General features: G+C 39.9%; 1 protein-coding gene across 2 annotated transcripts in view; it reads left to right on the top strand.

Annotated features, from left to right (window-relative positions):
• KHDRBS2 (KH RNA binding domain containing, signal transduction associated 2) overlaps positions 1–17,603 on the top strand; it is a 573,690-nt gene extending 556,087 nt beyond the window's left edge. For both annotated transcript variants that reach the window (XM_077811602.1, XM_077811603.1), the window contains one exon: positions 17,506–17,603. In XM_077811602.1, coding sequence (XP_077667728.1) covers positions 17,506–17,603 — 98 coding nt within the window. The remainder of the gene's footprint in view (positions 1–17,505) is intronic.
• The last annotated feature ends 482 nt before the right edge of the window (positions 17,604–18,085 follow it).

Here is an 18,085-nt window from a genome sequence, read left to right as displayed (position 1 = left end):
GCCTGAGGAACAGTGTGGGGGAGGGGGAAATAAACATGGGGAAATAGTTTTACTTTGTGTAATGACCCATCCACTCCCAGTCTCTATTCAAGCCTAAGTTAATTGTGTCCAGTTTGCAAATTAATTCCAATTCAGCAGTCTCTCATTGGAGTCTGTTTTTGAAGTCTTTTTGTTGTAATATTGCGACTTTTAGGTCTGTAATCGAGTGACCAGAGAGATTGAAGTGTTCTCCGAATGGTTTTGGAATGTTATAATTCTTGACATCTGATTTGTGTCCATTTATTCTTTTATGTAGAGACTGTCCAGTTTGACCAATGTGCATGGCAGATGGGCATTGCTGGCACATGATGGCATATATCACATTGGTAGATGTGCAGGTGAACGAGCCTCTGATAGTGTGGCTGATGTGATTAGGCCCTATGATGGTGTCCCCTGAATAGATATGTGGACACAGTTGGCAACGGGCTTTTTTGCAAGGATAGGTTCCTGGGTTAGTGGTTCTGTTGTGTGGTGTGTGGTTGCTGGTGAGTATTTGCTTGGGGGGCTGTCTGTAAGCAAGGACTGGCCTGTCTCCCAAGATCTGTGAGAGTGATGGGTCGTCCTTCAGGATAGGTTGTAGATCCTTGATGATGCATTGGCGAGGTTTTAGTTGGGGGCTGAAGGTGATGGCTAGTGGCGTTCTGTTATTTTCTGTAGTAGGTGACATCTAGGTACTCTTCTGGCTCTGTCAATCTGTTTCTTCACTTCAGCAGGTGGGTAATGTAGTTGTAAGAATGCTTGATAGAGACCTTGTAGGTCTTTGTCTCTGTCTGAGGGGTTGGAGCAAATGCGGTTGTATCGTAGAGCTTGGCTGTAGACGATGGATCATGTGGTGTGATCTGGGTGAAAGCTGGAGGCATGTAGGTAGGAATAGCGGTCAGTAGGTTTCCGATATAGGGTGGTGTTTATGTGACCATCGCTTATTAGCACCATAGTGTCCAGGAAGTGGATCTCTTGTGTGGACTGCTCCAGGCTGAGGTTGATGGTGGGATGGAAATTGTTGAAATCATGGTGGAATTCCTCAAGGGCTTCTTTTCCATGGGTCCAGATGATGAAGATGTCATCAATATAGTGCAAGTAGAGTAGGGGCATTAGGGGACGAGAGCTGAGGAAGCGTTGTTCTAAGTCAGCCATAAAAATGTTGGCATAGTGTGGGTATCCATAGCAGTGCCGCTGGTTTGAAGGTATACATTGTCCCCAAATGTGAAATAGTTATGGGTGAGGACAAAGTCACAAAGTTCAGCCACCAGGTTTGTTGTGACATTATCGGGGATACTGTTCGTGATGGCTTGTAGTCCATCTTTGTGTGAAATGTTGGTGTAGAGGGCTTCTACATCCATAGTGGCCAGGATGGTGTTTTCAGGAAGATCACCGATGGTTTGTAGTTTCCTCAGGAAGTCAGTGGTGTCTCGAAGATAGCTGGGAGTGCTGGTAGCGTAGGGCCTGAGGAGGGAGTCTACATAGCCAGACAATCCTGCTGTCAGGGTGCCAATGCCTGAGATGATGGGGCACCCAGGATTTCCAGGTTTATGGATCTTGGGTAGCAGATAGAATACCCCAGGTCGGGGGTCCAGGGGGGTGTCTGTGCAGATTTGTTCTTGTGCTTTTTCAGGGAGTTTCTTGAGCAAATGGTGTAGTTTCTTTTGGTAACTCTCAGTGGGATCAGAGGGTAATGGCTTGTAGAAAGTGGTGTTGGAGAGCTGCCTAGCAGCCTCTTGTTCATATTCCGACCTATTCATGATGACGACAGCACCTCCTTCGTCAGCCTTTTTGATTATGATGTCAGAGTTGTTTTTGAGGCTGTGGATGGCATTGTGGTCTGCACAGTTACATTGTAAGGTTATGATTTTTAAACTCTGTAAGAAATGTGAGAGCATTTTAAATTCAAATATGATGGCTACTGTGGGGATGATATTAAAGTTAATGTCATATTGTCAAATCCCTGTTTTAATTAAGTTATAATTCTTTGAAAAGTTCTATGTTTAAACCTGTCATATTCTTTGAACTTAGTGTATATCCAAAACCACTTGCACTTACATATATTATGATAGTACAGCATAAAAATATGTATAACAAGAAAAGAGAATAATTTTTATTGAAAGAGGGTCTTTCCATTTCTCCTATTATTCCTGAATTATACATCACTTTTATATGACAGTATAAGAATAAGTTAATCATGCCAACCATTCTTATCATATGTTGTATTTCACACCAAGTATTTTACTGCCTTTCACTCTAAGAATTGTACATTTTGAGAAACTAAGAAAAATATTCCTGTAATATGGTGGTGTATATAGTGATAACACATCTGCATTATTTCAGGCATGACAACAGTGTCACTGAACATATCACATTGAACAATCTCACATTAATAGAAAGCTCATTTCTTCTGGAAATAAGGTGAAGGGGAAATCAATCCCATGCTGTTGTGTCCATACTTATCTCACAATAACACAGCTAATGGCATGTCTCATCATTGTAGCATACTGTAGGAAAATTATGATTATTGTAATTAAACTATGGTAACAAGATGCTACAATTAAATCTCATCTCAACACATTTTAGTTTAGTTTAACAGATGTGTCACATTGTTAATGACAGATTTCCTGCTATTTATAAAGGTCTGAAACCTTTACAAGTTATATATGACAAACTAATCTAATTTTATGTTTTAATAAACCATACTTAGGTAACAGAATCTGTATAATCACTATAGAAGTTTTAACACAACAAAGAAAGTTCTGTCACTTACAGATAAAAACTGGAGCCTCAATGCATATAACATCACCCAAATCCAGCCTTTTCTCAGTATTTTCTCTGCTCCATACTGTAACTGGGTGAAGTATTTGTAGAGAATAATTTATTTGATGTATTTCACCCTTTTTTCTGTTTGCAAGTTATCCACAGACAAACTTTGATTTTTACAAAAATATTTCTTGTTCTGAGATGTTCGACGAGGATTGTCAAAAATGGTGATGAATAATATTTGCTACTATGAGGTACACCACATGTGTAGGACCCTTGGATCTTGAAAGGTGTGTTGTGGGGGTGTTCATCATTTAGCAGTGGAGATATGTCTTCAAGGTTTGCATCTGTTGTTCTGGCAGAGTCTGGGGCCGCTTTGAGTTGGTGTGTCCTGGTCTGTGGGGATCTTGCTTCTGATGATGAGCTTGGAGAGACTGGGGGGTTGTTGGAAGGCCAGAAGATGGGGTTCAGGAAACATTTCTTTCAGGATGGGATCCCCATTGTTGGGTTGTAGTTGTTTCATGATGCCCCTTGTGGGTTCAAATGTTGGGTGGGAGGGAACATCTAGGGGTGTTTAGTCGGAACGGGTTTTATTTCTGTATTGAAGCAGGTTCTCTTGGGATATTTGGATGGAGCTCTGTGTAAGTTCAAAAGTTTGTCTCTCTCATCAACAAAAGATATTACCACACCTGCTATATCATTCTAATATCCTGGGACCAACATGGCTACAATAATACTGCACACAATCAAATTAAACCATGATCTTAATTACTATCATATACTTTTTAACTGTCTAAACACCAGAGCTCAATTTTATCTCTTCCTAGCCACCTGTCCTGCAGAAATTGACCCTGGAAGAATAAAACAGAATAGAAAACTGTGCAAGCAATATTGAGAAGTTAAATAAATTGCCAGCTCATGTCTCCATTATTGCTGGTAATTAGCAATGAATAGAATTGAAATTTGAATTAGAAAATAACATCTTCATATGCAAATTAGATGCAGTTAATACATGTTTCTTTTATTGTAACACAGTTTTACTCTATGTCTTAAAAAAATCTGCCTTTGAATCACTTATATTTGTTGACTGTTTGCATTTGTGGAAGGATTAGCCATGATCCTGGAAAATTCCATTACAAAGATTTGAAATGCTGAGTGAAAAATAGAAAAGAATGTCTCCAATATGTACAGTATCAGAGACTCACAACAATAAATATCTAAAACCCTGAATCTTCCGGATACTGGACTAGATGGACCACGTATTTAATTTACTATGGCAAATCCTATGCTCCTAAGCTTGCTTTGGTACTAAATAGCAAAATAAAAACAACAATTTTATTTAAATAATTTTCCCTTTGCTATGGGAGTACATACTTAGCCTGAGTTCCTCAGAGGTACTTAGGCACGTAGATACATAGGAGGTTTGCATCTTAGCAGCTAATAATGGGAGCTTGAGTCATAAAATCCTAAGGGTTCATTTAGAGAAACTAAGGTTTCTTTTCAGGTAGACTGTCCAACAAGACTAAAATCAAATTTCTGAATATAAGTCATGCAATGAAACAATAGATCTAAAATATACCTCTCCTGCTTAGTATACTAGCAACTAACCACAAAATCATCCCTAACCATGTGTCTGAGCCGATATATAAATGAAGCAATGTCTCTAGTAGATACAGGAAGCTTATTCAAAAACCAATTAACATAATGGGTAAGAGGCAATGTGAATTTTCACTAACAGTGCTGAAATACTAAAATTGTACTTAATTGTCAATTGATCAAAAACCAAGGATGGTGGCAGCTAGTGATAATGACAATTAACTTGAGTTTCCCATTTAATAGTGGGTTCCAAATATTGACTCACACTAAACTTACAGCAAACTAAAAGAAGTATCCAGTTTAATTAAAAGGGCTCTGCTCATGAATTCATACATATTCCCACAGGAAAACATCATTAACTCATTCATATAATTGATCAAATGCATTTCCCATCAATGTAATCACTAAAAATCAAGAAAATCACTAGTCAAGACAATATTAATAACCACACCCAATGCAATACACATGCCTTATACCAAAATACATTCAGACTCCTCAGCACTGTAACAAATTCTCTTACATTTCCATCATGCTACCTACAGTATGCATATTCAATTTCTGAAAACCACACACAATCAGATACACAACCTTAAGTCTCACCTCATATTTTCCTCTAGGTAGTAATGACCTATTATAGACCTGAAGTGCAAAGGAGATTGTGTAGGGGTGAGGAATCTTGTTGGATATTGGGATGCGTGGTTGGTAATGTATGTGAGTTGGGAGGTGTGGCTATTAAGATGATCTCGTCTTGTGATTTTTAATAATTTTGTTAATAAGAAATTCCTTCAACAACCTCAATTCTCAGTTAACAAAGTTGTATGTGGGGAAATTTCCTTATTTTTTTTCATAATCAATAAAATGAAATTTATTTCCCTCTTAGCCCTGCAGCATGCCCCCCACATTCTGAAATCCTACTCTTCTTCTGTAGCCCATGGCCTTATCCCCTAAATCCTGCATTCCCCTCTATGCTTCCTCCTTTGACCCTTTCCAAACCTCCTCAAGCTCTCATCCCATTCTTTTGTTGCCCTTGTGGTCTCCATTCCCTCTGTCTTCTGCAACCCCTCTTCCATGCCCTTTCCCCCTGGACCTATCAATATCTTCCATTTATGCTCTCTGACTCCTTTCCTCCATTCAACTTTTAAACACTGACTTTTGGTAGCATTGATAATATCACAGCTGAAAATTAGAACAGGATGGGGATTAGGGGCCAAGGATGGAGGAATTGACTAGAGTGGTGAGACTGAGGAGAAAGGCTGGGCAATGGTGCAGGAAGTTATGGAGTCAGGATGGACAGGAGTTGCCAACAACCAAGGGGAGCAAGGGCTGCCCAGGACTCCCTGCTAATAGTCTGGCCCCACAGTTCAGCTCTTCAGCCTGTGCATGTACCACATCACCAGCCATGCTCCCCTGCCTCCTTTTTTGGTTCTCTGGCTACAGCTCTTGGCAGCCCCTCATTCTTTTTCTGTTTCCATTTCTCCATGCTCTTCCCTCTGCCCAAGCCTCCCTTGGACATCTAAACCTGTAGCAGCTGAAGCTCCTCTTTGATTGAACTTTTACAATCTGTTGGGTCCTCTGATGAACCCTGAGGTTCCTCAAATGGAGAAGTTGCCTTTGTAGCTTAGCGACAAGCTTCCCTTGTCAGGAAATATTGCCCAGAAGTCTTCCTCTGTTTCTCCGCTCTCTCAGCCTTTCCCAGCCCTTCACCTGGGCAGGGAATAGGGAAGGCTTCCAGGCAAAGTCACCTGAAAAATGAATCTTGTTACTCTGTTATGCAGGACAATTCTCCTTCAAACCACCACGAGGGAGGCCTGGTCCAACAACTCTTACCAGGTCCATCAGACTGGGACTCACACTGCTGTAGCTTAACTTGTCTCAGGAAGGCTGGAGTGGTGAGCCATGGAGAAGGCAAGGCACAGAGATAGTTAAGGATGGGGGCTCGCAGGCTGTAGCTAGGTAACCAAGGAGGCAGACAGAGCATGAGGATTACTATGTCTGTCCGAAGGGAAGCTAGGCTGGGCATAAGATACAGAGGGAGCAGCATCAGACAGTCTAAGCAGTTTGGTAATCTTGTGTGCCTCAGCCTCAGTTCATTTACAGTATCACACTTAAGCTATGTTCAAGAGATCGAAAGAAACATGAGATTTAAAAAATGATGGATTTTCAATATTCTGAATGGGCAGATTCTTCCTCCGCACTGCATGAAACGTATATCACAAATTCAGTTATAATCTCTTTTGTACGGGTGTTAACGTTGGAAAATTCACTGCAGAGCAGCAAATGAAAATTCTGCTTTAGCTGCAAATCTCTAAGCAACCTTAACAGTAGAGTTACAACTGACACCTCTATCTTAATCACAAGAGACAAGTGATACATTTAGGAAGTAATAATGTCGTCAGGCAAACTCTCTCTGTTTTTAGGCAGTTTGTTGATGTGCAAACCTCAAAAATTTTAGAGCACCTAGGTCTAAGGTTCACATGAGTGCTCAGAAGTTTGGATACATCTCCATAGTTTATCTGTACTGTAGAAAGATTTCAGGCTCACTCTTCTCTTCTCCTGTCCCTTCCTTCCCGCCGCAACGTCTCTGACAAGCTCTATTCTTCTGTTCCATAATCTCGATTCTGTAAGTTTTCTATTCACCCCCTCCAGTATATACTTCCACACTGTCCTTTAATAGCCTCTCTCCTTGTGATCATCAAAACATTTCCACAAGTTTTCTACCTCCACTGTCTCACATTCCCTTTTCAGACCCCTATCTTTGTGATTCTGTCACGGAGATCATGCTAGCCTCTTTTCTGAGTGCCATATGGCCTTCAAGTCAAATTACCCCTCACTCTGGAATGTACTATGTGTCAGAACACATGTGAAAGGCTCAGAATCAAAACCCTAGATTCCAGTAGATCTGGCTTCAAATCCAGATTTCATGTCCTGTAGTGGTAACTGCAACTTGTTCCTTCCCAGAAGTAGCAGCATTTGTGGTCTCCCATAGAAAAGAAGATATTAAAAAGAGAACATATCAGGGATGCAGCTAAGTAGGTGTGTATGTGAAAGCTGTGGGAGAAATAAGTCACTTCAGTATTCTGCTTCTGAGCTGCCTGTTAGATAAAGTATTTTTTTTAGTATTCTTTTTTAATAAATATGAACATAAAATTAACTAGAAAAGGCCACATTGTTAGGGAATGTCTTTTTATTACAGTAAGGAAATCACAAAAAGGATCTCATTTTCAGTTGTACTACCATGCAATTGTAATAATAAAAACTGACCTTTATGAATCAGAATGATCCATTCAGGAAGACTCCCCACTGGGGCTAGATGCACCCTGGCCCTTGTGCAGATGCACAGAGCTGGCAAGAATGCAAAAGCATTTCCCACAAATGCATCCAACCATGCAAATATCAGGGACAGTTACAATCCCTATGCCCCAGAGAATGTAGGAACTGATGCCTTAGTGCCTGATCTACCCTAAATGAGACAAGGAGGGTGAGAGACCATGGCCATGCTATGGCCAGCAGAGCTAGCTTGGGTGCACAGGGTTGGCTGCACCCTCCAGAGAGACACTGTGCGTGCTCCCCCAGCACACTGTGTCTTTTGAGGCACAATCCCTACCTGAGCTACCCAACACCAGGCTGTTGTCAGTTACAGAATCTATCAGTTGGGGTTCAGGAAGCTGTGCAGTTCTGTGCAGTAGGTGATGTAGTATCATGTACATAAAACAACATGGTTGGTACGGAGCCCATCAGAAGAAAATCTTTGACCCTGGCTGGGTCTGGATGAATCAATGTAATCAAAGTAGAATATTTTACCAAGATTGCTCAAATATTTCAAGCTACTAGCACATGGAAATATGCAGATTTTACTGGCATTTCACAGGCATTATTTTTATTTTTGAGAGTGAAACCCATAATTTAAATTTGAGGTTCCTTGTGGGACCTTGAGAAATGGCAACATGGTGGTCAGCTTGTTTTTCTTAACACCCAGAAACATTTTGTTGCTTTAAAATCACTTACTATCATAAAGAAGGGTGGATGAGAATTGCTCCATTATACAGAATTGCCCAATAGTACCTCAAGCAGGGTAGCTCCACACTCCTCAAAACGTAGATATAACAGTAGTGTGAACCTCGGCTGTTAATAATTTCCCTTTATATGGATTTAAAAGATAAACTACATTTAAAAATAAAATGAAAACTGTTAGTACTGCAGAGACCCGAGGTGAAAGGAAGAAGCCCCATCTAATTTGAGAGCAGTGGTTACTGGGCCTGAAGGAAGGTCATGGAAATGTAGGACATTGAGTATAGGGGTGAGTGTAAACCAGAAAGGAAAGAAAGGCAAAACTCACAGTATGCAACTGGCGAAATAATATGGACTCAGCCTAATTGAAATGCTGTATGAACTTTAGTGTAGATAGAAGATAACTGATTTATTTTGTATGCTCTTACCTTCCTATGTGACCTGCACAGTATGCTGTGCTTTTCATACTGAACATACCATGTTTATTTTGCCACTGACCCACATGAAAGAGCACTGCATACTTGCTTGTTGACTAACTGGTGTTTCCACCTTTGGCTGGTTGCCAGTTTTTGAACCAGGCGCTGAAATTAGATCACTGGTTTGATTCATTTGAGACTGAGCTAGTACCTTCGTACCATTGCTCTGTCATAATTGTGTGTGTGTTTCACATCCTTAGATTGCTGATCACAATCTATTTTACTGACACCAGATCTTATGCCTATTGCCTTCCTAGATGGCAAACACAAAGCTATTGACTTGCTAGCCATTAAATGAGACAGTCACAGTGACCTATGATAAAGAAACCTCATTGCATTAACTCTGATGCTGAAACACATTTAGTGCTCATGTAGGTGTGATATTAAAATGTGTTCAGTATTTAGTATAACACTTGGGCAACATTGCAAGAGGAAATATTGTCTAGTGAACCAGGAGTCAGGAATGAGTGAGTTTTAATGCTAAATCTCCTTTAACTCACTGTGTGATTTACAGCAAGGCATATCACCTCTCTGTTTCCTATTCCCCATCTTTAAACTGGAGATAATGCATATCTTGTGGTGTGTTAGGTGGATTAACTTGATTGAGAGAAAAGGTGCTGCTCTCCCTGCAGTGGGATTTACCTGTTGTGTCTCTGAAAGGCAGAAAAAGAAAGGCATTTGGATTGGAGTAAAGGGAGGGGGGAGAGAAAAAAAACCCTAGAATGAAATACGGAGGGGAAGGACACATTCATACAGAGCACTGGTGGGCAACCTGTGGCCGAAGGGCCGCATGCAGCCCATCAGGGTAATCCGCTGGCGGGCCGCGAAGCAGTTTGTTTACGCTTACCATCCACAGGCACGGCCACTCACAGCTCCCAGTGGCCATGGTTCGCCGTTCCTGTCCAATGGAAGCTGCGGGGAAGAGGTGGCCAGCATGTCCCCCCGTCCCGCGCCACTTCCCTCAGCTCCCATTGGCCAGGAATAGCAAACCGCAGCCACTGGGAGCTGTGAGTGGCCATGCCTGTGGACAGTCAATGTAAACAAACTGTCTCGTGGCCCAAGAGCAGATTACCCCGACGGGCTGCGTGCAGCCCGTGGGCTGCAGGTTGCCCACCTCTGATATAGAAGAACAAAACACTTAGGGTGATTCTCCCTGATTGTGAAAATAAATAAGTAAATAAATAAATAAATGGCTGATACACAGCAAAGTTGGGATGGGATTGTTACCTAATGGAAGTACTGGAATAGTCTGTTTTGGTTCCATCTTAGAGATACTACCACACATAGTGCTTTCTAGTGTGAGAAGTCCTGTTGAAAGTAAAAAAGGGTAAAGCTTATAGTTATGGGATGAAATTAACAAAGGTAAAATTTAGGCTGCACATTGGGAAACTCTTCCTGATCCTCAGATGTAGGCAGCTGCAAAATAATCTCCAATGCACAAAACACTGGAAAATTTATTTCATTTTTATTGTCATAGCACACAGAGGCCAACCAGAGAGGAGCTCTGTTATGCCACGTGCTGCACAACTATATGGAAAATGACAGTCATTGCCGCACAGACCATACAATCTACAACAGAGAACAGCTCTGCGCTGGCAAGACCTTTGATTAGATGGTTTGCCTGCTCTTCTCCCCCTCTAGGTTTTCAGGTCCAGAGTTAAACTGAGAGGTTCATTCATTTGTTTGTCTCCAAGATGACTGCCAGTATTGCTGCTAAAGCTCAACTAGTGGCTGAGAATGTCACTTTGTAATGTATGGGCATAATGTTGATCAGTGAGTGTGTGTAATGTCCCCCCCAGTGTCTGGCTCTTTCCGCAAGAAAGAAACTACTAACAGCTACTGGAGCTCAAGTGGTTTCCAAGCTGAAGGTTTAGGCTTCTAGTTCCAGATCCCTTGTGTGATTTGCATAGAAATGTTGTCTATAGCATCAGGAATGGCTACAATCTGACCCTCTAGGTACAACAGGGAAGCTTCTGGTGGCATACCAAGAGCAGTTGCTAGCTACTTTTTCCCAAGGACATGCTCTCTTAACACCTACAACTCTGAGCCTGCTACTTGATATTGCTGTCAATAGGGTGCAACTAAGATGCGGCCTGCACATTTCATTATTTTGGTCTAGCAAACAAGAAAAATTGGTGTCATTCATTTTAATGATATATAGGCCCTAGCTGAGTTCCTCCTCTATGTTAGGGTAAAGATGACTTTTCCCTCTACGTGGGCTGGTAAAAATCAGTTATACTCCCTTAAGGAGGTAGAAGGCTAGGGAATAACTCTTAATTGCCATGAGAAGATGTGACCTGGGATGGAGCAGGGAGCCATGGGCTGCAAATTAGGACTTTCCTCTTTTCCCAAAATCAGATGTGGGTACAGAAAGCAGCAGAGAGTTGCTTTAGGAACAATGTTTGCCAGTAAAAATAAGCTAGTCATCTGGGTGATGCAATGTCATTTTAATACTATGTGAACTCTGGCTAAAGGACTGCAGATTTCTCTTCTGTATTGGAGGAACCCTTAGGTGGGCAAATGTTATTATTTTGTCTTTGTATTGTGCACCTAGTGTGCCTGTTGTTATTTTAGTCATTTTTATTTATATAAATAAATTGCTTCTCCTTTTTTTCATCTAAATCTTACATCTCCCCAAGGCTTCCCTGGAAATGCACTCACACTTCAGCAAAGGGTAATTGAAGCCGCAGCACATTTAGAGCAAAATACCATTTTCAAAGGGTATAATGAAACAAAATGTAGAGTCTGTACTTTTAAATTCAGTATATGGGAAACTATTCCCCTTCGGGTGTAAGAGACCTGAGGATTTAGGTTTATATCATATTGTCTGCCACTTCTTCAGCCCTCCAGGTAATAGCTTTCCACAGTAAACTTTGGTATTGTGTGACCATAAAAACCTTGATAATCCAAAAAAGAACATTCTGAACATCTCAGGGGGAGGAAGGGATGGGAAGTGCAACAGAACCCTAAGTCATTCCTTCTGAAAGAATAGTAGACTATGTGATATACTTTAGTACTGTATTTTTCAAAAGCAAAAGTCATGCTAACGTTATATTTCTTTTTCATAAGAAGGCATCATTTATATCTTCACTTTTGTTTCCATACCTTTTGTGTTTCCTTATTCAGAAAATGTATTTTCGTTACAAATTCTGTTGCCTATGTGTTTACTCTAGAGCTATCCAATTATTCACTTACTAACCACAAACATCAGTGATGTTTTAAAAATAAAAATGTGATCACTTAGTTAGGTCAAGCTAAATAGTTTTACATATTATTGCTCCTTCTGGGTCCTTTGAAATATAATTTACCTTTGTGATTGCAGTATCCTGCTATGATTAGATGTTCCGATTAATCAGCTGCGAAAATGATGAGTGACCTGACTTTTTATGAGAGACTGGATTCATGTTTCAGAAATGCTTGTAGTCCCTAGCAAAATAAAAGCGTAATAATAGTTGTCATATGTGTTCTGAGTGGAATATTTTATGAAATATCATTTTCATATTTTTGGAATTTTAAAAAGATACCAAGTGATCTCTACAATAGGCTCTGCATGCCAAACTTCAAAGACAAATGACTACAAAGCATTCTTTTCTGAACTTCAGGAATTGTTTTTCTTTTTAAAACAGAAGTTAGAACAATTTATAGTCTATAAGATATGTGGTAGTTCATTTACATTAGAATTAGATCATGTACATTTCCTAAAGCTGATCTTTTTTTGATACAAGGTGATCTTTAAAACAGGAAGAAATTTCCTCATCCAGAGGACTGTAAGCTGCCCTTGCAGAGGAATGAAGTTGAAGATCTATTAGATTTTTCCACATCTACATTCTATTGTCCCTGGTGAATCATCCCTGGTGAAAGTAGGACAACCCATTTGACTTCAATGGAGTTGCCCTCTTTAGAGAATTGCATTTTACGTTACATGAATAAGCAGTTAATGTGTTGACTTGTTAATACTGAAAATATCACTTAACAGAAATAATTATAATTCTTCCCTTTTATAATTTCCTTCCATTTGTGTGCTTGTTAAAAAAGAAACGTATTACACTTTTCTTATCACACTTTCCTAATTTTCTATAGCTGATATAGTTTTCAGGTAGAATAAACTTGTAGGTCTTGATTCTGCTCTCATCCACATACAAAGTGGGACAATGTGGGGACAAATCATGCAAGTAGCTTTGCTGGTTTCAGACACATTTTAAAATCATAAGAACTAGACTGAGACTTCAAGCACCAACCAAGAAGTAGTCCCGGGAGGCATTTTGATTAATTCACACCCCTCTGAGGCACAATTCCTCCTTTGCTTCCTCCTTATTCCCGAGGGGTGGTAATTTGCTGCTGTCCTGCCCAACAGTAGAGTTGGTTGAATGTTATTCTGTCAGAAAATGCTCTCATCAAAATCAAAACTTTCCATATCAACTTGTCAATTTCAATAAAATTTCATTTTCAAAAGCAAATTGAAATGAAGCATTTCATAAAATGTTTTGTTTTGACTTTATCAGAATGGAATGTTTCAATTTTTGGTTCTAAATGGCATTTTAGAATTTTATTTTGTTTTATATTAAAATTGAAACTGGAACAAAGTGTTTCAATTTTATTGGAACAAAATATTTTGATTAATTTTTCAGGCAGTTTCAAAATTCCTTGTTTTTGTTCCAGTTCAAAATGAAAACATATTTCAAAATTGCATAATTTCCTGCAAAATGGCCCTTCTGGTTCCTGCACAGCTCTAATCCGCAGTAAATTACAATACCCACAGCTCTAGCCAATTAACTATTAATTGACTAGGCAGTAAAGTGGACTTGTACCATCCCTCTTGTCCTGCACACCCATGCCTAAGGACCAGGTATTACCCATCTAGAGATGTAAAGTGGGCCCTTTTTTGCCTGTGTAGGAGTGGAGGCCAAGTCACAGTTTAGCAACACGCATACACATATCATATGTATGTTGACCACAGAGTTTCAGTTCAAAATTACTTCTCTCACCGTCCTCACTGTGATTACTATGTTATGCAATGTAAGGAAATGACTAGGAAGCATATTATGGATTCAGCAGACAGAAGGAGGTACTGTACTGTGAAGAGTAGACATAATCACACTAGATCCAATCCTATATAGGGTTTTATGTATGGTTGGAACACTGACTATATCTGACCATCGTCTTGGACTCACCAGATGTGCAAAAAAGATTTTTCAAAGAAAAAGGGCGTTTTATAGTGTAAATGTTGCTGGCCTGGGAAGCAGGCAAAGATATAACTACTTTTCTCAGTTATTTGTTTTTTTATTGATGCAGGGTTTTTTAAGACATAGGGCAGAATGGAACTCTCTGTACATGTTAGTTTCACTCGATCGTTTGTCACTTTATCGCCTTCATAAATAAAGTGCATGAATAAACTATCACAGGAAAGAATGGAGGAGACAGCTTCAGCAAGTATTCTACAGTAACTGAAGCCAGTTGAAATACAGGACCATTACCTCAACACTCCGACTGTTCTAGAAGGTTCTTTCCCTTCCACTATAATCATCCTGGTTTAAAAAAAGAAAAATTGCGACATTTCTAAATGGAGATGAAGATTTTAAAGTTTTACTTTATATTTAATTCAAGAGTATCATTCTATAAATCAAACAGCACGCTAAATTTCAGACAATATGGCTATCTTTCTGGAAAATTATTATTAATATCGTCTTGATTTTTTAATCTTCTTTTATAATGTTTGTACATATCTTCCTTGCTACAGAAATTTTTAGTCTCATGTTTTGGTGATTTTTAAAAAAATGAAATAAAATGACTACATATTCTTTAATGCTCACAGTGGACCTAAGGCACAAAGAATACATGCTCAACATGGCAACTCATGCTTTGGTGAGTTCTGTGGCCAGGCACTGACTAGACATCTCATATCCCCATCTCCCCCTTCTAGAAGTAGGGGAAAGTGGGCAAAAAAGAAATGGTTAGATTCCCCTCAAAGCTCCATCTTGGGTCCCACAAAGCTTAAGAATGGCCCCACTGAGCTTGTTAGGAATTAAATTAGAATATTACACGACAGAGTAAAATTATGTACATATCATCCATGAACAAGTAGGGTTTCTATCCTGACCCAAAACAGCTAACAAATTATATGTTGCTTCACAACTCACCCCCTTCTTGTTGTTTTTTTTTTTTTTTGGGGGGGGAGGTTGGGTTTTTTTAACAAGTTAACACAGAATAAAGGAAACACAAGCCCAAGCCTTTCCTCCAGGCTTTGCTGGTGCTAGGGTCCCCCTCTTAGTATTGCTCAGCACCACACACTAGATTTGTGTGCCAAAAGGAGCCATTCCCATCTCACTTATATCCTGGGAAAGTGAGCATCACCTGCCACATTGAGTCTGGAGAACTCAGCAGTGCTCTACATGTCTCCAATTCCACATAACAGGGCAGATAAAGAGAAGAATCAGGGAATCATCCTATTACTTTGTCAGTCTTGACCAGGGAAATCCATTTTAAGTGGCTGCCTTCTTAGGGAGACACATTTTGCATAATACTAAATATATGAAAAATAAAGCATGTACATTTGTAAAGATGGAAGTAGTTAAATTTTAAACCTGAGCAGATGAAATAATTTTCTGATCCCTGTCAAAATTTATGGAATTGAATAGTCCAATTTGTATCATTACATTGCCTGTCTTGTAAGTGAAGAAAGATACTCTCACTTTAGGCTAGGGTAAAGGGCATATATTTTGAGATACCACTCGATTAATTATTTTAAGACAACTATACCAGACTTCTCCACTCTTTGCAATTTACCTTTCCCCTGCTTTTTATTGTGCTCTCAAGGCTTTTTCTTGATTATGTCAACCCGTCTTTTCCTTTGGCTTCCTTTTAGCCACCGTAGACTCTCCTTTCAAACTTCTTTCCAGCCTTTTCTTTCCAGGTGCCCATTTTCTTATGCAAGTCCAAATATGCAAATTTTCCCCCAAAACAGACACAAGAATTCCTAGCACTTATAATAGTACAAATATTAATCTTCACGATGTACATGTAATATCAACACAATAATCATCAGTAAAAAGTCTACATTAGCCACCCTGTGGTTTCAAGGATACTGCTATATTTCCTTACAGGTCACAGATGTAGTATCTTAGATAGCACAGTGTTGTAAATGTTAAGGTTTTAGAGCTGGTGGAACCCTTTGTCCAAATTGACAGGAAAAGAGAGTTGCAAGGGTGGCTTAGCCAGCAGATTAGAAGAAAAGGGGTTGTTGCCCCCTTTAAGGCCCCTTCCTCCCTAGAGAGGGAATTTGCTTCATGGAAGAGGCAGGAAGCAGTTCAGCCAAACTCAGTTGGCAGGAGGACTTATCCCCTCTGCCACAGGTAATGGGAAGAGCAGGGTGGGTATTTATACCTAGGGCTGTGCCAGCAAAAAGCCCTCTTTTCTCCAGCTGTATCAGAAGAAATACAGGAGCACTGGATGTGGTTTTAAGAAGGCCACAACTTCATCCTTGAATGCCTGGCAGACAAAATTTTACAGTTCAGGTAATTCTGTCACCATTTCCATATACTCAAGGGCTCTGTCAGCCCTCTCCCTTTCCCATTCAGGTCCCAGCCAATCCGTTGCTCAGACCTCTACACTTTCCCACATTTTAGGGTTAAGGGGGGGGGGCTATACTGGAGAAGGGTTGACAAGTCGTGGGAGCCCTGAACCCCCTTTTTCCACTCCTTTAAAGAATGCCACCTTTAAATCATTTTTCAATCCATTTTATTTAACCACTGTACCCATTCCCTATGGAGTACCTGCACTGAACATCCACCACAGAGAGGCACTAGCATGTAGCTTGGCTGAATTGCTGAGTGTGAGATTTGGGATTAGAGCTCCTCGTTTTGTGTCTGAGCTTAGTTCTTTAATCATTGGAACATACCTCTTTTTTATCCTCTTGGGCTCTCATTTTCATGTCTGCTGCCATAGGAGAGCTAATTTTCGTGCACATCTGATTTATAATAATAGACCAACACAATCCTCATTCCAGTCTGCCAGGGTTAAGCATATTAACTTAGTTCTTTCTGAGTGTACTTCATGGTCATGAGAACAAAACTCATTCAGAAGTTGATGGGAATGCTGCCACCCACAGTAACAGCTAGGAGGTAGAGCTTCTTCGCTTAATGCACTTGCCTCATTTCCGGGTATTGTTCCTTCCATTATTTCATTTCCCTCTTTTTGGTCCAAAATGGAAGTAGAAAATCAAATGTATTTCAATTATGATTCAACTCCTAATCTCGTTAACATATCAGCGGCATAAAATATTATTCCCTTTGGTGCTTTATCGTAAGATGTCAGAAGCTCTGTATAGAATATGTTCTGAGCTGGTAGGCTAATGCTGTGTTTTTTCCAGAGCTGACTGCATTACCAGTAAACTGGATATTCACGCTCTGCTGAAAGTGAAGGAATGAGATATGCTAATCTTTACTACAAATTCTGTAAGCGGACAACCAAACCTTCTTAAGATGCTAGGAAGGACAAAGCAATGGATGATAAAGCCACCCTCAGTTTGTGTTTGTTAAACACACAAGCAGGATCCTTGGGATCTTTGACAGTCACTGCCTCTGATATCTTTTTGCTCTTTCAGATTTAGTCTTTTACAAAAAATGTTCTCTTCTTCTGTTTTTAGCACAAGAAGAATGGGCCACAACCCGTTCCAGCCTAAAGGCACCGCCTCCAAGGTCAGCCCGAGGGGGTTACAGGGAACACCCCTATGGTAGATATTGAAGGTCCTCCTCATCTGTGACCTCAACTCAAAGACAATTAATAGCCTGTGGTCTCCACATAAACAGCAACAAGACAAGTAATAGTCCATTTCTTTTCTATCCTAGGGATTACTGCTCATGATTACCCCGTGTACTACTTGTATTTCCTATAACATTGGAGTGGCATTGGCATTAGTATTATTTTATAACACGGACTTAAAAAAATATCTTTGGCAAGCATTGTCTATAAACCATTTGAAGGATGATGTTCTCTTGGTTGTTATTCATTGTTGTGTGTAACTTAAAAAAAAGAAAGCATGATGCTGTTACAGATCTTGAGTCTCTCTACATACTAGCTAAGGCTGAGTTTTTGTTTAGGGTTGCTAGAAGACTGTAATATGAGGTTTTTTTTATTTTGAACCAGACAGTAATCAAGATGTAGATAAGATGTTTTAACCTGTCTTTTTTAATATATGTTAGTTAGATTAAGATGTTCGATATTAA

This window comes from Eretmochelys imbricata, chromosome 3 (genome assembly GCF_965152235.1).
Source record: "Eretmochelys imbricata isolate rEreImb1 chromosome 3, rEreImb1.hap1, whole genome shotgun sequence".
Classification (NCBI taxonomy): Eukaryota; Metazoa; Chordata; order Testudines; family Cheloniidae; genus Eretmochelys; species Eretmochelys imbricata.
The sequence above is the reverse complement of the archived record's forward strand: the minus strand, read 5'-3'. Positions and strand labels throughout refer to the sequence as shown.